Here is a 21,083-nt window from a genome sequence, read left to right on the forward strand (position 1 = left end):
TAGTCCCTACCTACTACGATCCCTATTTTTGCCTCATATATACCTTCCTAGGCCACATGATTGAAGAAATTATTTGTAACTATATGTTTACAGTATTTTTTCAAAAGACAAAGTTTCCCAATAGAACAGCTTGCCCTCATTTTCACAGGAAAATATCTATAGACTTTTCCATTCAAGTCCTCAACCTTCAACCTAAGGACTAAGCATAAGAAGTACTTTCCCCTCTTCTCAAGCGTTTCTCAAGCTGTACATTCAACTGATGTTAAAGCATATGTCTTGGAGCAAGCAGGTGCAATTTCCCTCCACATGTGGTCAGACCACTGGCTTCACAACATCCATTCAACAGAGTCCACCAGTGAAAGAGGAAGATGTAAGCCTCTAGGAGTACAGATAATGTAGTCTTGATGTGCAATTATAATGTATTTATAAACACAGCGCAGAGACAGTTTTGCACTAACAAGCTGAGTTACTAGCAACAACAGGACTGCAGCCTCACAGAGCTCTAATTTAGGTATTCAGCTGATTAAACTCAAGCATTTAACTAAGTCCAGGCAAGTTCTTTCATGTGTGCTTCTCCAGGTACTTTGCTGAATATACTTCAGCCAGCTAATTCAACAGCTCTTGCGGTATTTTTTAAGGAGCTACAATGCAAACTTCAGAAATTTAATATGCATGTTCACTTTCTCCACATTTTATTTTTCTACTATTCAAGATGACTTACCAACTTTCAAGCTGCTCTTGTAAGTATCCCAGAGAAGTTTAAACTCTACTTCTCCACCCCTCAAAACAGCCAACTTGCAAATGCATCTGCTAAGCGGGCACTCTACTGCTACAGTTTACTTTGATCTCAACACCAACTTCACATGTTCCGATGACATTAATTATAAGCAAAATTAAGCAGCAATCAAGGAGTTAAAGGTAAAATAATGAGACAGGAATACAGTATCTTCTGTTCTCAAGGTACACTATTACACGATGCAGAGTTCAGACATGAAAGAATATGGAAATTATCTTGCTAGGCACACAGGGAAGTAAAAACGCAACTCTGCAGGCTGATTGAAGCCTTAGACCAGAGGTCCTCAAACTATGTCCCACAGGCCGGCTACGGCCCCCCAGGGTCCTCAATCCAGCCCCCAGTATTTACAGGACCCACCCGCCCTCCCCTGCCGGGGGTTGGGGGGGGAACCAAGCAGCCGCAGATGACTGCCTGCCACTGCAGCCGCACGCCGGCCCCCTGGTTAAACAGTTTGAGGATGCCTGCCTTAGATGATGAAGGTAACTGACAGTGACAAACATAAGCTAGTGTCATCTCAACCACCAGTGCACCAAGAACCATTTAGAAATGTGTATTTCACAGCACAATATATTTACTTCATCTGTAAAAGACAGCTTTATACTGCATGCTTGGGAAAAAACATTTTCTCAGGTGTGTAATTACAGAATAGCTTGCACCTATCTCTTTCCACTAATTCTGGATGAAGTTTAACATGTGGTACAGTGCTTTAAGGAGCCTTTGAGGAAGGCAGTGAAAAGACTCCAGCACATGTTCTGGGTAGGCAATGCTACTGAATGAAGAGTGTTGTGCCTGTTGTCATGCACACCTGGCTGTTGAACCTTCTGTACCCAAGACAGAGGGGTGTTAGCGCTGGTGCTGGGCTGCCACCCTCTCTCCACTACTGTCGGGGAGAGCCCTCAGGCAGCTGCAGCTGAAAAAAAGACATTCTAAACTGAGTACATCCAGTCCTGTCATGCATCACAAACATGAAAGCAATTTTGAAACTCATTTCTGCTCTGATATCTGAGGGGAAGAAAATGCAGGAAGTAAAATTTCTACAAAAAGGCACATCTGAGAGCTTTGGCACTGGCAGCCATCCTTCCTCTGCATCCCACAGCACCCTGGCTTCTGGAGCCTGAGACAGGCCAATAAAGCCCACCAAGCTGTATCCCCAGACGCAGCCATGAAATCACAGGAGTTTTTATGGAATTGTACATGCATAATTAATAAGTCCCATAATTGGAAGTCAGTAAATTATTTTGACATTATACAGAGGAAATAGGGAACACTTCCCCTTATCTACACCAGCTGGACATCATTAATAATCTTTTTAAAATGTTGCCACTAAAATAGTGACATTACAGTTATGACAAGCATTGTACAGAATGGGAAGTTACCATTTCCAAAGAGGTTTCAAGATACAAGTCCCATGATTGTATGCCCAGCTCTCCTCATCCACCAAGCTGAATCAAGTATTTGACACTGTAAGGTTTCATGAGCTAATCTGCATTTTCAGCAATATTAATAAGAAAAAGATACACAGCATAATGTTTGTGAAAACCCTGGATTTCTACCACTGCCAGCTGGTCCCCTATATGACTTCCCTTCAAAGTCCTGCCAGCACATGCCAACCCAAGGATGAGAGAATAGCTTATTCTTCATGGCCCATAAAGCTGTTACCTTTCTGCCAGTTAGTGTTTGTAAAGCAATGAATCTCTGATGCAAAGAAAACAAAGAAACCCCAGATTCATTTCAAATCAACCACAGATTAGTTATAAGGGAACAGCAGTAACTACCGAGTATATCTGGATGACTGATGACTCAGAGGTGGAAAGCTGATCAAAGCAGGAATATTAAAGAAAAAAATATACACATCCCAAGATTTCTTAGTTTTCAGCTCTTCACTAGATCATGAGGTAACTTCATTAATGTAAGTGCTTTCAAATCTTTGGATTAAAATTCTATAAAATTAAATCTGTATGTGTTACGTCACCAGTATTTCTGTAAGATCAATTTAAGGTTAGCAAGATAACAGCCGTACCACAATTAGAGACAATTAGCACAGCAGGAAGCCTGTTTCCAGGCAGTTATTGATGAGATAACAGGAGGCAAGATAAGAAGTTGATGCTACAGGTAACAAAGTGTATTTTTTTTCCTTTATATCTCACTGCAGAGCTTATTGGTACAGCAGAGAGACAACTGAGCTTGCTGCAGCACTCTGCAGACTACAAAATCTTTCCAACAATATGCTCTCATACCTTTCAGAAGTAGAAAGGGAGACATCAATCTCCAAATGCTGCACCAGGGCAGCTGAGAAGACGGAACAGACCTGCACCGCACACTGCAGTACAGATGAGCAGCAATGAGACATGAAAGCAAGGCCAATTTGATTTGCTTGTCCAAGTGATTTGCCAGGTTAACCCCCTCTGCAGTAAGAGCTTATTTAATTTCTCAGCCTTTCACATTACTTTCTGCCATGAATTCTATTTAAGCATCTCTGAACACAGCAAACTAAAATCTGTAGACAATTTAAGCCAAAAACCCTCTGACTGTAGACAGTCCTTTGAAGTCTGTGGAGATCAAGAAAACCAGCCACCACAGAAAAGCAGCTTTTTAATTAAACTTCTTTTCTCCTGATTAGAAACAAGTTTAAAGCCCCACTCTGTGCACTGTTAGGAATCCTTAAGAAGGCCATCTAAGGCTAGGGCGAGAAGCATTTAAATACATATTGTACACACCAAAGTCTATTGTCCCAAGAAGCACAGAGCTGACCTGACCTGACCTGACCGTGCTTTGCTTTCAGTCTGCCCAGCACTCCTCCAACACCCCTGCACACCCAGCGGGCACCAGCATCCTTATGAAGCAATGATCCTTTCCCTCTCTACTTGACTTTGGGCTACTAAACGAGTAGCTACAGCTCAGCTTTGTGACAGGACTTACTTCACAGCTGAACAAACTGTGCAAGGACTGTGTTTACAGCACCTGTGGCAGAACTTTCAAAGCTCCAGTTTACTCCCCAGGTAAAGGATGTCGCAAGTGCTGTTACAGGAATGGGTGAACACAGGGAAGGGTAAGCTGGAGCAGGAAAGGAGTTATGATGCAAAGGCAGAGAAAGGCAAACGCTAATTACTGTGTAAGTGGTTTTGCTACCCAAAACTTTATAACCCTTTGGAAACATGACATTTTAAACTAAAAGAGGTACTGGTCATAAATTACTTTCAAATACTTTCACTCTGAAGCTGTTTTATCTCAGATGATGCTTATGTTTAGCAACCCCCGTTATGAAACACTATTTTTCATCCTTTCTTTCTATTAAGCAATACTATTAACACTTCACAACAAGCAGTATTAAAGTAGATTTGCTGGACTAATAGCAGACTACATCCAATACAGTCGTTTTCCAAATTCAGCCTCTCTCCAGAAGTCGTCTTCCTCCCTCTCTTGGGGATGAAGATTAAGAGAAGCAATAATGTTGCAACAATTAGGCTGAAGTGACTTCTCCAAAATATAATAGCATTGTGTCTCCAGGAAGCAGTATTTTATTTCTTTTATTGGCTGAACTTTATTTAGTATCAGTGGTTCCCTAACAATTTTCAACAGGAAGCAAAAGTAGATTTATTTGAAAAACATTGACTGAATTTTTCTCAACTCCTAAGAGCATTCTTTGTCACTGAAAACGTGTGGTTGCCAGATTGCATAAAACAAGGCAATTCAGGAAAAAAAAAAACAAACCTGGGTTCCAGTTTCCCTGAAGCTGTGTAGAATGTAAGTTTAGTTTCCATCTCACCTCTCCAAGTTTCCAAACCTCCCCTCCCTTGTGTTGATTTCCCACTGGAAAGAGCTTGCACATCATTCTCAATTTTTCTCAAATTCCTATACAAAGAATTTTGCAATTTACTTCAGCCAATTTAGAGTAGTAGGTTCTCAGTAACTGTAAACCTTCAGGTTTTTTAAGTCTCATTCAACATATTGCAATAATACAGATTTTATTTCTTCTCATTTGTCATGCATAACATTATTCCCTGTTGTAAAGTCCAATAAACTCATTTATTTGGGATCTATTCCCAGAGATAAAACCCCTATCTATTTACCTCTCCTAGTATTCAGCCCTGCAGGAGCTGAACTATTCTGTTTTATATAAACAAATTACATTTTTATTTTTGTTTTCTGTTATTAATACTACTTACACTTTATGGCTCAATAATGTTGTGGTTCTAACAGCAACACAAAAGAAAGTATCACAAAAAGTACAATTAACTTATTTTCTAACATTTAGATTGAGCAACAAGCATCAGCATAGGAATACTCTGCAGATTTGTAAGCTAGAAGTCATCTCTCAACTCCCACTCAATTTCCAGGAGTTTAGCAAAGGTAATATTTTTGAACAACAGGAGGTAGGGATTGTACCTTAAGCAACTTCAAAAATATCCTCATGAACTGTTTTTCAATGGACTGATCCCCACTAAGCGAGCATTTAAGTTTAGAGTATCAAAAGCAACAAAACAGAATTAAAAATAAAGGAAAACAGCAATCAGTGTAAAGTAATATTAAAGATCAAGTACTTTTCCAAATTACAGGTCTCCAAATATTTTTGCCCCCTCACGGGCCATGAGTATCTCTTCAGAAACATGAAGACTCAAACTCAAATTAGGGAAGGGAGGTGTGAGCATAGAAGTAAACTGAAAACAAGGACTTACAGCTTATTCATTTTAACTGAAGGCCTTCTCATCCCCTCTTATTTTTTTAAGCGGTACTGTGATTCTTTTAGTTTCAAACCAGAACAGTGAGCCACTCCTAACAATTACAGAAACTTAAAAAACCCCACAAACTTAAGCATGTAAAAAATCATGTAAATCAAGTCCAAGGTAACAAGGTAACACTGAAATCATTAACTTCATGTTATTGAGCATTTGAAACAATTTCAGGAAATAGTTCTCTATCTGCAGTGCTTTCTTTAAAATGAATTTTATTTAAAAATCCCAAAAGAATACTAAGAACCTTCTGTCATCAGAATGACTTTGATTAATTTAATCAGTATCATGAAAGCTATTAAGATATTTAAACTATTTTAGGAGACAAAAGTCTCAGGGTATTCAGGTTCATTTAAAGTGCATTAGTAATAAAGCAGTTTAGCATCACTGCACACTTTATTCCCAAATCCTGACATGAAACCCTGCACAACATATTGCAAGCAGACAAAAAGCATATCCATTTCCCTTCATAAAGGCCTCAAGCAGTAATTCAAGCATAGAGATAAAGACCAGAGACTACAGCAGCAGTGCACATTTGCTTCATTTGTTTTCAATTAGACTGCCTTCTCCTATCTGGAGGGCTTACATGGAAAAGTTCCATTTTTAAAGACCACCACCCTATTTAAAAGTTAAACAAAACAAAAAAAAAATCAAACCCCCACACCAACTCCTGCTGAAATAATACGTAGTGTGCTGGCAATTTTTAGTTTCAGTAAAACATCAGTTTGGTCTACACTTCAATTTTTTAGAGTAGTAACACTCCAGAGAAGCCAGAGCTCACCATTAGCAAAGCTGGTATTTCAGATTGCTTTAAAGCACTACTTTCATGAAAGCCCATGCAGACCACAAACACTCTTACATTTCTGAAATCTTCATAATACAAATCTTGATAAAAATGAAGTCACAAGGGAAACTGTAAAACTTTCCCCCTGACACTAAACATCACAGCAACTGTTATGTGCTGATGTGACAGAGTTCCTTCTCATGAAGCATGAGACAATTTGTTAATTAGGTGAAAAAACAAAAAAATACTGCCACTCATAAGAAGCATTATGATTCTAAGCTACTGATTACAGACAAAGTGCAATAATGCAATAGTTTCTTGGAGCTTCTTCCAGCATAAGGACAGGGAAAGGGGTGGGAAGGAAGTCAGAAAAGCGAATACTTTAAAAGCACTTCCCAGACACTTGTGGCAGAGGAGTCACCTCTGTTCACCATGGCACCATTTTTCATCCCTAATCAAAAACATCTCTGAGCAATGTAGAGCATTGAGACACAGAAGACAGTCACAGCTCAAGTAAATGCCATTTCAACTTCCTCTAACCTGAATTTCACCTGTTTGATTTTGCTACCAATCAACATCACTTGAACAGATAAAATAAGATGTTGAGTCTCAAATTTATCCCTTCCACAAAAGTCTCTGAACCCTATTATCCCTCTCACCAAGTACTTAATACCCTGTTCTTCACAACAAATTCTTCAAACCGTTAGAAACAGTGCACTTCAGGAACATATTTAATTGCCAAATTCTAGTTAATTTAAAAATTATTTTTCTTGAAATACACAAAGCAAGTGCCAGTTAACCTGTCATTGGGACAGGTTTTCACATTCCTTTCATTCCACACTCAGGAATCACCACTCTTTGGTGAGCACCCAGCCACACTCCTCCCAGGATACAATCATAGTTTCAGCATCAGACACTATCAGGACAGGAAAGGCCTGGGGCCCTCCTCAAGCATCCTGCTGCTTCTGCATGGCTCCACAGAGAAGTTGCAGCCCACAGCCAGTGGCTAGCTAGTAATGGCCCTCCACCACTGTGAGGACTCCAGATAAATGAGGCCAAACTGCTTTTTTTTTTTAATGAAATTAAGTCTAAAGGGACCATCTGTGCACTTTAGCTCCCTAAGGAAACAAGATGTATGTGATCACGTGGACGAACAAACGCATGCAAGCATGTCTCACACAACCTTTAAGCCACCAAACTAAGTCAGCAAGATAAATGCCATATTCCTGAAAACTTCAAGAAGTGTGTCATCTTCAGGTTGTCCATAGCCACCTATCAGCACCCCATCAAGACAGAGCCTCAAACGTGAGCTCACTCAACTGACAACTGGGGAGCCCACATGGAAGACACTTTATGGAAACTCCGGGTGGAACTCACACCTTGCCCAAAGAGTTCAGCCACAAGGCAAATGCCAGGGGCAAGGTATCATCAGCTCCACAGCTGCTACACCTCCAGGTGACATTACATACACCCCAAACTCACCAGTCAAAGCTCCTCCAAGGCTTCCTCTTCTGAACTGTCTGCCATCTTCACTCAACTGCCTCTTAAACTTAGGGACATAAATGACTTCAGGACTGCTGCATTTTCGAGAAGACATAGGCTGGGGGAATAGGTAACCAAGCTGCAAAGAAACAGAGTTTAAAAAATAAAATAAATATGTAAATATAGTTTATATGCTTACCTTCACTGAAAAAAACCCAAAACCTAACTTACCTTTACATAAAGGTTATGACAGCATGGGGCAGGGAAGAGGGGGAAGTGTTTACAAAGATTTTAAGGTAATTAAATTACTAAATGAAACAAAAAATTTCACAAGTGCCAGATTTGTGGCTGGCTGTGTAAGAAAGCCACCTTCCTCTAGTACAGCTCATACCACCTCCAACCACACTCTCACACAAGGAGTATTTTCGCAGTGGTCCTGTCTCAAAGTATGCGGGATCAGACTTCAGCTTATTTAACCTTCCATAAAGTAGTCTTTTTGCAGCTGTGAGCGATCTGACTTTGCAACCCATGAGATAACTGCTCTTGCCAACATCTTTCCTTACCAATTTCTCCCTGCCTTCACGTGAGCTGTCACTAGATGGCACTGTACCATCAACAAAATGCAATCCACTGCCCAGTGTAGGGAAACGCTGACAAATGGATTTATCAACCCCAGTACAAAAAGAAATAATTTATACTGTTCATAAAACAGGCATTCATTTACACTGACTTTGAAATAAGCATAAATACAGATCCTCAAATTCTGTTGCTGTCACTATTCCTACACAAGATGTTAACCCTCTGGTTTTGACAATACATTTGGTATCTCTGTATTTGATAAAATTCACCAAAAAAAAAAAAAAAAAAGGAAACCAAAAGAAAAAATAATTGAGCAAATACAGACAAAGAAAGAAAAAGCAGGGATGCAAGTAAGCAAAGCAGAAAATTTTACAAGCATCCTTCACCTTAAACTTGTGCAGTCAGGTGGTGTCACTATTTTACAAAGCACTCAAACGTTATTCTGTAGCATTTAAACCCTGATTCTCAACACCCTTATTTTAGGAAACCAAGTACAAAGTCTTTTAAGATTTCTGCAGTTCATGTACTGAGACTTATCAGCCAAAAAGTCTATGTATCACCTGCATACCTGACTGCTTCATCCTCTCTGTCCACTCGAAGGGAAGGAGTCACCATAGTCACCAATGAAGATGCACAGTGAAGCCCATTTTTGCTTACCGCTAATCCCACAGCAAAGTACTGTATTCCCTACAAAGTATTTCAAATCCCGTGTTTAGAGTTTCTTTTGAATTTATTATTTCAGGTAAGTTAGTGGTTTGGGGTTCGGTTTTGTCTGGGGTTTTTTTATCAAATCTGCAGCTTATTTGAATCATTTGCAGATACACATTTCTAAAGCATCAAGGAACATGTTCGTTTCTGAATCTGCTTCTTCAGGATATTAGGACTCATTCATGTTCATGACAGACACTGAACTAACTTATGAACTCACAGTCCATGCCTTCAGCAATTTCCTAAACTGGAAGGCTTGGGGTCACAAAGACTATTTAATTAACCATTGTTACCATTTATCTTTCACAAACCCCTGTATATCACAAATATTTCTATTTCCAAGTGCTAAGATAGCTCACAAGCTGAATTTACAAATCAGTTAAAAAGGGAATGACTGACAACAGCTGGCTTCTAAGGAACATTATTTTGGGACTCTCACATGTCTGTAAGCTAATACTGATGACTGACGGACAGCAATGACTGCTCAAGGCTGCACTCAAGAATGACTCTGGTTTAGGTGAGTTATTGGCAAAAATTCATGTACTTTCTTAAAACGCACTTCAAAGTAATCAACCACATTTGAAAACTTTTTCCTGGCATAAGGTTCATAAAAAGCTTTCAACAACAAGAAGGGGAAAAAGAAGAAAAAATATTCAACAAATGCATTAAGCTCCCTGAACACTGTCACTTAAGTTACAAAACAGAATTACAGCATTCCACCTTGTCACCTTTTCCTCATATAATCAGTTATGCTTCACAGCTGCTAAAGTCACTCCCACAATAAACACACTTGGGCATTCTGTGACATGCAGTCTGATCACAAAATCCAGAATTCCAATTAAGTTGTGCCCCTTTTCCACAGCTTTCAGGGTTTCAGAAGAAACTTTAAGATGGAGCTATAGCACAGCGCAGCACAGTACCATCGAGGTCCTCAATTCATATCTAAGATGTTTTTCCAATGTCCCAACTATCAGCTTCAGAAAGTATGATGCTTAAAAGCTAAGACAGTTTGAACATCAACCCCCATTAGCTTATCATTTTAACAGCAATGCCCTGACAGCACTCTCTTGCAATGGTACCTCCTTGCTGCTAGGTGACTCTGCCCCAACTACAATTTGATACAATTCCAGCACCAACTTCAGGCACGCAAGTTCTCAACAATACAAGCTTCTTCAAGGATTTCACAGAAACAGAGAAGACAGACCCATGCAGTCAGGGACTGGGTCTCAGCCACGGGACAGAAGCTACCAGCCAGGAGGATGACATTGTGACCCCATGTGAAATGGCCATGCCTGAGGTCCTACATGTGCAGGTTCTTGGGAAACAGGACTGGGGAGGAAAGAAAGGGAATGGAAAGGGGAGAGACATTCTTCCCACCAACACTTTTCAACATGATGTCCTTAGCTTGAAACTCAATATGCAATTCTCTGACATGAGAAACAGGAGAATGAAAGGCAATTTCTGAAGTTTTGCATTTTTAAACACAAAAAGGTGAAATTCAGATTCTGTTGAAGAAGAACATGATTCTATTACTTGGAGACAACAAAAAAGGCATTCTTGCATACGCCTAAAGACCAAAATATCACAACAATATTAGGTTTCACTAAATGTTTCTTGGGGGCAGAAGTTCTATTTAATATGGGAACAGTCAAATTCAATATAGTAGACAACACACAGATCTGTCGGCTGTGTTTCAGCTGGATTTAGACAACCACATCTCACCACCTGAAGGAACTATACCAAAATACATTATATCATCTAGCAATGCAAAGAAACAATATGGAAATAGGAGATTTAACATTTTCATATTGATGGCCAGCTCCTTTGATATGTGTATCATATCAACAAAGCATTTCTGGAAGCTATCCAAAGGCTTACTTTTGCTTCCAAAGGGCAAAATAACATCTGCAGTACATACAGTGTGTATTTGAAAGCCGTCTGTACATTGTAACTGCTGTTGTAGTAGACTAAGTCGACAAGGATATACCCTGTAACAGCCTTAACATAACAACTCCGGATGCTGGGGAAATACGAGGGAAATAGACTGCAGAAAGCAGTCAGGCTTGCAAGCTCCTCTTGAATAAACTCTTGTGCTGCTCTCAAATAATGAACAGCTAGATGACCCAGAGGGTCTTTCTAGTCCCCATTCAGGCCTTACACTTCAAGCACTATGCAGTTGATGAAAAGCCTTTGTGTCCTCAACAGAGCAGCCTTCCCCTCCTGCCAGGCTCAGTATTCAAGTCCAAGTAAGTGAAACCAATAGAGAACATTTTATTAGGTCCTATTCCTTGGAATACACAGCTGATTCTGAAGAGGTAAAACATGGCACATATTCAAGTAACACAGTGGTTAATTCAGCCAAAATGACACTACAATCATTCAATAAGAAGTTTATGACAAGTTTAAATAAGTAATAGCAAGACCTATTCAATCTTGTTAATGGTTATTTGAAAAACCTCCTGGAAACCCAAATGCTATGAAAGTTCAGGTGGTATGTCGTATTGGGTACAGACTGGACACTGCTGTCCACAAGACAACATCAAAGCAGTATCTTTAGGAATGAGGGTTGTTGAAACTCTACCAGAGATATTTTAAATAATTTTACTCAAGCTGTTTCTACTCAGCACATCAAACAGTTTTGCCCAGCCACAGTCATCACTAATGATATTTATTCCATGCTTACCGGCTATATGGACATGTGTTGATGTTGGATTATATACAAGCACAACAGAAGAACCAGGGTTCAGCTGGTTGGGTTTTTGCTTTGTTGTTTTTTTGGTTTGGGTTTTTTTTTTTAATATATTTTTATTTTATGGTGAAACTTGCTTGACAACAAGGTTTAAAAAATACAATAGCTGTATACCTGCAGACACTTTCCAACAGACATTCACGTTATACTTTGAGGTTTTGGCTATCACATGCTCTGTCCACAGTCTTATTACTGTACTTGGGCTGCAAACATACACTTCTCTCCACACCCTTTTTAAAGAAACGTTAGTGACTTAAGGAGCACTGGGATAACAGAGGGCAGTCTTCCCCATTGCCTATGGCATTGCAGAGCAGGGCAATGAAAGATTTTGAGAAGTTACTTCAGAAAGGCGCTACTTCAAAGACGCGTAACAGCTGAGACAAAGCATATGAAAACTAGTACATTTGATTGCCCAGTATCTATAGTACAGAGGGAATTAAGATAGCCCTAAAGTGTATATGGCTACTTAGAGATGGATTTTTAATCAGTACACATCTCTCTACCAGTATCTGCTGTTAATATTCACAATGCACAGATAGTTAACTTATCTAAAAACACTTCCTCCCCGAACACTAAATACTGAATAATTCCTTTCCGACAAAGGCAGTTTGAAAGATGGAAAACACACAGCAAACTCCAAGCTATGCAGAAGGTACTGTTCTACAAAACTCATTTTTTCCAAACCATTTTTCCATAAATTTCATTTTAAAATCTGCCTATTTATGTTGCAGGTATGATGAATTTCTACAGAAGCACTGTAAAATTTAGGGCAACACCTTCCACAAATCCCTGTTCCCCCCCACTCACTCCTCTGAACCTCACCAAAAAGAACAGACAGTATCATTAGAGGAGAATGGTTTAAAAATTACATAGAACAGAATCACCAAAATATCCTACTGTAGACCTCTACATATAGATTTAAAGATCCTACAGGAATATGGATGGGATTTGAGTGCCAGTCTCCTGTTACACAGGAATTCCCTCCAGGGAACCAGGACTGAATCAATTTGCCCTCAATTTCCCCATTTTTTGTCAGAACACCAACTTTTGCAGGATCCTGCTTGAGGGCGCAATACAAGCAATCTGGGGATACACAGGAGTCCCCATGAACCTGCATCAAACCCAACAGCTGAACAAGACTATTAGCAGTTCCAATTAAATCAGCTGATGGTTGCAGTACTATACGTTCCCTTTGTCCACAAGCAGTATTAACCCACCTCAGTTTTGACAAAGGTTTAGAGAACTATGCAACTCTTCTGTATTCACAGCTCTTAGAGCAGCCTCTGCTTTGCAAAATAGAGAATCACAAATAACCTAATTCCACGCAGAGATACAAGGAAAAACTTCTCCAAAAACTACCACCACTTCCAAGAAGCCAAGGATAATAAAGGCAAAGAATGGATACGGAGGAATTCACACCAGGCCATACAGATTTCACTGGACCAGGAAAGATGCTGTTTCTTGCCCCGCTTATCACACTTCCTCAGAAGCAAAGACTTTTTTCTTCACCACCACCTGCCATAAATCAAATAGGAAGAGGACTATTCATCCCACTTTTCTTAAATTCAGCACTGTCTTTCCACGCCCCCCTCCACAGGAAGGATCTCCCTCACTTTGGGCTGAGCAACCTCCCTAATTCTCCAGTTGAATGGCATCTGCCATTCCTGTTCTAGACTTCAAGCCTTGGACTATGTCATTTCCTTCCATGACCTCCAGTTTCCTCATTAGGACAGTGACACCAGCTTGTCAGCTGCTACACAGGCAGAAAGTAAGTCAGGTCCTAGGATCCCTGTTGAAGGAAAAGGCTAAGAGGCAGAAAAGGTCTTGTTTACAGTCAGATTATTATTTGTGAATCATTCATACAGCAACTCTCAATTTATATAAGAACACAACCTGCAGCTAACACTGCAAACATGTCCTTACCAAGGTAGAGAACAAATGCATTGTGAAGCTCTGCTGCTTAAAGCATCACTTCTAACCCATTTATTTATTATCATCCTACATACACAGATAAACACAATACTTAAACCTAAAGCGACCACTCAAAATTGTATAGTTTATTATGCCAGATATATCACACTGTACAGTTAAAATCAGCGAAAAAAGTTCATGATGCTTTTCTGTAGCATGTTCTTACCTATCATATCCTAGGTAGTACAGATATATTTTCAGATTCTGCTATGGATCAATAGATATATCCAGATTGTTTTGCTACCCACTTCACACCCATTCTAGAAATGCAAATTTGCCTTTAAAACAGTTGATTTTTTCTTGAAAACAAACCTGACCTCTGGTCATTTAAAAAAAAAACAAATAAGTACAGCTCAGAGGAATAGGAAGAATCAGCTATAGCTACCTTAAAAAAATCAACTTGCTTCCAACGCTTTTTCACAAACATATTTACACATGATTGCACAGAATGTGAAGCTCAGCCTTCACAGTATTCTACAAGGTCAAGAAATGGCCTATAAATATGCATGCACACTGCTGTCTGAGCCAATTATTACTCTACCTTGGTTAAGATGGAACAGTTTTGTTACAATATGATTAAGTCTTTCAGTTCTTGAAAGCCTCCTGTGTGTCAGCTCCATACACACAGATGGACAGACTGCTCCCTTTCCAGGGAACAAAGGAAGCAACAGTATTTGTACTGAAGACACTGCTTTCAAAACTCAGCCTGCCCTAAGTCTCCTTGAATTTAGTCACCCAGCCTTAATGAACATTAAGAAAAAGATTAACAAATAGCAGGTTCTGCAGATCTCTTGTAAGACCCTACAACAAGAGCCAAAAACTAAAAAATCATTCTAATTAAACAGATACAGATACAGCTCAACTCATGGTTAAAGGGCATCACATAGGGTAGTTCACTAGCACCGAGACTTTCTTTTTAATCTCACAGTCATACAGGTATCTTCTCAGGAACACATATGATGTACAAAAGCCTTTGCTTCTGACAACAAAAAAAAAAAAAAAAACAAAAAAACACACAAAAAAACCCCACAAAAAACCCCAAACAAACAAAAAACCCCTCTTCATTTCCAACCTAGGGAAAACTGCAAACACTCTTTGAAAGCGAGACGTCAAAGCACCACACACAAACTATTAGCCAGGCTGAAGCTGCAGCAGCTCAATAGGTCAGCCCTACTAGGAAGGGCGCAGAGGGACTGGACTAATCACAGTGGATTTTGTAAAGAAGCTCAATAATGTAATCCCAAACAGCCTGAAAACAGACAGCAGCGTTCAAGGGGTCGGTCCAACCCACACAGCTAAATGTACTGTCTAGAAGGAATCCCCCTCTCTGCAGCGGTACAGCTATTCTGAGCACTGCCTGCACATCAGGATGTGCGCTCATGTTTCACCTTCGCTTCCAGTTTTAAAAGCAATCTGACAGAAGAGGGTAAAAAAAGAAAACCCAACCTTCACTGCCCAGATGTGCAATGGTGCATGCCACCACCATACAGCAGGAAGGAGACTCCCTTCCTGTCCCCATCCTGCTGGCCATCTTGTCAGGAAAAGCGTTCTGTAGTGTTGAAATTTGCAAAAGACCAGTGAGTAGCTGGGAGGCAGCAAGAGAAAGCCGGCAGAAAATTGCTCAAACACCCCCACTTCATTCAGAGAGGAAACCATGCACACAACCCAAGTTCCAACTCTGGTGGGCAGCTGCCAGGGTCTGGGAAACATCGTTTCTGGGCCAAAGATACAACAAATGGAAACTTGCATGCTTGCCGAATTAAAGAAGGAAAACACGCATACACACGTCATCTCAGGACAAGACACTGCAGGTTTAAGGTGTAGCATCAGCACAAACCCTTCAGCGGTCCTGCCCCTTCCAGCAGGTCCATAGACACCGTGAAGCAGCAGTGACTGACTCCTGCGGTGTCGCCTTGCAGACAACTTTGCAGGGCATGGCAGAATTGCAAAAAACACATCTTCCTAACACAAAGCACACAGTTCAGGGAGGTTTGTTCTGTTTTCACTGATTTATCTGCTCCTAAGAAGTGGAAGAGAACAACCAAGTTTTCAGCTGAAACACTAGGAACCGAATGTCAACCAGTTTAAATAAAAGTTACCAATACTATGCATGACTAAAAAAGTAACATGACCCAAAGCAGGATTTTCTTATTTTCCCTTGCATAAAGCCTCTTTTTCAGCAGACTTTTGATCTTTAATATTCTATGGATGTATTAATTTTCTTACTATCATATACAAAGCTATTAGTAGCATTAGCAATGCAATGCACTATGCTCTGCTGTAGAGAAAAACATCAAACTAGCCACACTGACTATTTCTTTCAAGTTCTCAGCAAAAGCAGAAATTAGCTGTGGAAAAGATCTTTGATATTTCTAGACACCACAGGCAGAATTTTCATCCTTAATTATTTTAATGATCCTTTTTACAGCACAGGAGAGCCACGACAAATACATAGAAACACATATTTATATCTTACATATGTGCAGGCATCCACATGCACACCTTACATCAAACATTTCCAATGCTGCTTCTCATACACAGATTTTTAAGAAATGTTTTTCCTGGCTCTTTAACTAGGAGGATGAAAATTCAGTAAAGCTAACCTTCAAAGTCACTTTCAGTTGCAAAAAATAATTTTAAATACATAAGAAAGAGAGCTATTCATCTTCATCAGCTGTTGACACCATCATCATTTGTCTTGTGAAAAAAAATAATTCCAAGGAGAGTATCTGTCTCTGGAAAGAGGGGTTTGGGGTTTTTTTAATACCATGAATACTAATGAAGTGAAAGCAGTTGAGTTCTTTATAAAATCTATTTCCATTCACATTCACCAATGAGCTTCCAGACTACCTATAAAGGTTTCATTTTCATTTGCACTGGAGGCCTCAGAAAACTAATTGTTTATTCAAGTCTATCTGCTCTGTCCATGCTCAATTAGGTCTCACTTCTCCCTCAGTTACAGCAAAATTAAAAATAAAAATGCAAGGTGAAACATTCCTCATTTCACTGACCAGCTCTCCATAACAAGCCGCTCTCAACTGCCACTCCAAGCACGGCAAGAGCTTCTTGACCATAGCACCATGTTTGAGGGACCTACTCAGTGACTTAAAAGAATTCCTGCTCATTGACTTACTCCTCTGACTAATGGAAAACTCATTTGTAATGCAGCTTTCTAATAAGCACTATCAAACACCGCTAAGTGTAACCAGGCACTCCAGCTACAACAATTAACAAGCAGCCTGGTTTTAGGTAAGGGAGACATAATCTTTACACACAATATGAAAAAAAAATAACCCTAATATAATTTATGACTCCTTATTTAGATCATTAAAATATTAAATAGCCCATTTTGTCATTTAAAGCTTCAAATCCAGCATCACATTCCTTAGGAATAATGTATCAGAGGGAATCACAACACATCTATACAAGGCAAGTAAAAAACAAAAGAGAAACCCATGACAAAATGAGGCTGGAGTAAAAGGTTCTCAGCATGTAATGGAGCTGAAGTTGATCCATAAATCAAGGAAAGATGAAAGCAAGATTATTTATGTGAAAGGTTCCATTGTTAATTTACAGTCTGATTCAGGAAAGAAATGCTTTACTTGATCAATGTACCAGTGATGTGCATGTGTGTACTTGGGCACAAATTAGTAATAATTACCAGTAGGCATACCTCCTCATATTTTTTAATTAACCTTAGCAAGCAGCATATACTGTTCCAGAAAATGGAGGTTTTCCTGAAGTTTGCCTTTAACAGACTCTTAAGTTTTTAAATAATGCAGGCTCGCCACAAGAGACCTTGCATACAAGGGCTTTTTGATCTCCTTCTTCCCGTTCAGTGCTAAGAAAGAAACCAAGTGCAGTTATTGAACAATAGCTGCCATAAAAAAACCTCTTCCTGAACTGTTTTGAACATGAACTACAATAAGGTATTTGATATCTTTATAGTTTTACCCTAGACATCTAACACAGAATTCAGAAATTGGAATGCTTCTCCTTTAGTCTCACCAACACCATTAGTGAAAAAAGATCAGAAGGGCAAGCATATCTGGGGAAGGGGGGAGCACAACCCAATTTGGCAGAGATTTGTAGTTAAGGACAATAATCAAGAACCATGTTTATAATTTTAAGTGCCTCCACTGCATTTCACATCTTCTGTCAGCTGCCATTTGTCAGTCTCAGACAATTTACCCAGGTCTGTCATTACCAGATGTGTTTATTATCGCTATCTGGCACAAAGATGATTTTTTTTTTTCCTAAGGACTTCAAGTACTACCACAATTCAGAAAAATAATAGAGACCATGTGAGAATGTAACTAGAAAGCTGATAAGGGATAATTTTAAATACTCCACCCCTCCATTTAATTACTCCACCCCTCTATTGAATTCTTTGTGTAATCTAAGCAAGTAACTGTCCATACATTCTAAATATCCTCATTTTAAAACCTACACTTACTAAGTAGACTTACCATCACTCATCCTGGTCTTTTTACCCAAGTTTTCCAGTTAAATGGGTAGCTATATAATACAATGACACTGATGGGTGGGAGAAGGGAAGATCCCTACTTAGATTTTAAAAAATCCTGTATTAAGTTCCATTAGGCAGGAAATGATAGCAGAAGGTATTGCACACTGTATCTGAAAGAACAGACATCAGTATGCAAGTGCAAAAGAGTACAAAACAGACAGGCATGTAAAAAGCATGCAAATCAAAATGATAACTGCATTTGTTTTTACAAATTTACATTTACATTTACAAATTTAGAGCTGCTCTGGTTTCTTCACCCTCATACAGAAAACCTCAAATTAACAGCAAAATATTAACTTGTATGGCTTTTACAGTTTTATTTATAGATCATATCACCTCAGAGATTTATACACACTTTTTTAAAAGTTCAGTATGACTTAGAACTCTCTAAATTACAAGGTTTAGTTGTATACTAAGTTGTAGCCATTTATTATTTTTATATCACCATGAATCTCATAAGTAATTTAATGCAATTTCATTAAAATGTCTGGAGTGCAGAACTTGACACAAAAGCACTGTTTGCCACAGGGCAGTAACCGCTGAATAAGAAGAGTTTTCTAATAATATTTTGCTAAAGTAACCTGATTTAATTAAAAAAAAGTACAATTCTACCCATGTTGTTTCATACTGTGTTGTCTTATTTCAACTTCTTCCACTCTCCACTAGTGAAAGGGGAGTGCTATCAAAAGCACGACACCACCACACACATATGCAAGTGTTATCAGGGTCTACTAGGATTCCTCATGTCTGTAAGGCAGCATGGACAACAATCATTAAATCAACCTTTGTGCCCTCGCTTCAAGCATGCAACACACAACATTGTGTGTGCTCAGGGTAATGCCATCTAATTCAAAATAATGGGACCCTGCATCTTTCATGAAACTAAAGAAGTTGTCCAAGTCAACACTGAAGACTTTAAATCACTCATAGTCCTTTCATCAGTGCCCAGTTACAGGCAGTGATTATGGACTAGAGTAATTCCACACAGGTAGCTTCAAAACACAGAAGTATTCTTACCACTTCAGTATCTGAAAACAAACCACAGCTATTAGGAGGCAAAGATACTGCCCTTTCTACAGTTTAGAAATTTGTCAGTTTATAGAAATCTGTAAGTCTTTAAAAGGCAAAACAACACAGATTTGAAAATGGACATTGAATTCAAAAGTACTTAAAACCAGTGTAAGGGATGAGAAGTCTAATAAAATAAAAAGATTTGGAGTCATTATCTGGAAACCAACAATCTTCTATTCAAACAGTTGACATGCTGGCATTAGCTGTATAACATAAGGAGAAGCAGTTTGGAAGTATCTAACATGAAATTAGGGACATTTGACCAGTTTCATCCATATATACGAACAGCATCTGATTTGGCTTATATCTCCATTGCCTACAGCACAATCACACTTATTTCTGTTGATTTCTTCTATTCTCATAGATAGCAGACTTTAATCCAGGAAACCATAGCCTAAATTACAAATAAAACAATCTTGCTAAGCCATACTAACGACAGTCCACCAACAAAAACATGCAGTACCAAAAGCTTTGAAATTTATTAACTTGTGTGACACGTTGACCACTGTGGCAGCTAATCTAGATTTTTAGTGCTGTTGAACTGCTCTATGAACTGGACATTTTTAATACTGAATGTGAAAGTTACTTCAAAAAACTATTTCACAAAGAAAGACATTGAATCATCTTAAGCCAAAGCCCAGGTTTAACCCCCAAGAAAAACTTGGCAGCACTGCAATCAGTGTACCCCCTCCAGAAACCCACCCTTCACTTAGATCAAGAGAGTATTTAAACTCACTTCATCTTAGAACAAAGAGGCAAGGCTAGTAACACAGAAATTCAAGTTCTGTTTTTATCATTTGGCTACTGGAGCAACATTTATTAAAAAAAAACCACACCCACCAATAACAAAAAAAAAAAAAAACAACACAACCCACCAAGAGATTTTTCTAGCATTTTTTTTGAAAATTTATCTCCTGATTGTTCTCTAGAAATCCTTCAGTTTTTCAGAAATCACATTCCCAACACAGAACAACACACTTCTAAAGGTTCTTCCTTCAACACTCCATTTTCAAGGACTCTCCCCGAAGACCCTAGCAGTACTTTATGTACAGGATCCTCTCCTCCAACACACAGAGAGGATCAGTAGCTGTAATGATTCCTCAGAACTGCTCTTTTCACAAGACAGATGCACTCCCCTCTCACAATTTCAAATAAAGATACAGCAAGTGTTGTTAATGAAAAGCAAAGAAATTCAGATACACAAATTGGTTTCTTAGTGACCTTGTCTTTACCTGCACAGCAGCTTCAGAACATGACTGACAACAGTCAGCCTTAGTAAGCAGCATATGGACAGAACAGCAAACAACTTTGAATCTCAAAGCTACCCCACAATTACTTGTACATCAGTAACTCACTAACCTTCCTTTGGGTAAGACTTAAATGTTTCCTTACTTACACATACTAGTTAGTTATCTTTCCAAGATAAAGTCCCTGTGGGAAAGGAAGACCATTTTTTGTATGTTAAAAAAAATAATACTGTTTGAGTACATAATTTCAATAGAATAAAGACTTGGCAAAGTTTAGCTTTAATATTTGATTTTCCTGAGGATTACCACCATCTAATCAATCAGCAACATACCCCACCGAAGTAACGCATCAGGGAGTTCTGCAGCACGTTTGTCCCCAGGAAGGAACCGGTCCCAAACACTTCAAGGCCTCTTTTGTAAGGCCCAACTGTCCCATAA

General features: G+C 39.1%; 1 protein-coding gene across 3 annotated transcripts in view; it reads right to left on the reverse strand.

Annotated features, from left to right (window-relative positions):
* MAST4 (microtubule associated serine/threonine kinase family member 4) overlaps positions 1 to 21,083 on the reverse strand; it is a 274,327-nt gene that overhangs the window by 208,918 nt on the left and 44,326 nt on the right. For all 3 annotated transcript variants that reach the window (XM_055791201.1, XM_055791202.1, XM_055791200.1), the window contains exon 2: positions 7,793 to 7,931. In XM_055791201.1, coding sequence (XP_055647176.1) covers positions 7,793 to 7,931 — 139 coding nt within the window. The remainder of the gene's footprint in view (positions 1 to 7,792; positions 7,932 to 21,083) is intronic.

The sequence above is a fragment of the Falco peregrinus genome, chromosome Z (genome assembly GCF_023634155.1).
Source record: "Falco peregrinus isolate bFalPer1 chromosome Z, bFalPer1.pri, whole genome shotgun sequence".
In the NCBI taxonomy this organism is placed as follows: Eukaryota; Metazoa; Chordata; class Aves; order Falconiformes; family Falconidae; genus Falco; species Falco peregrinus.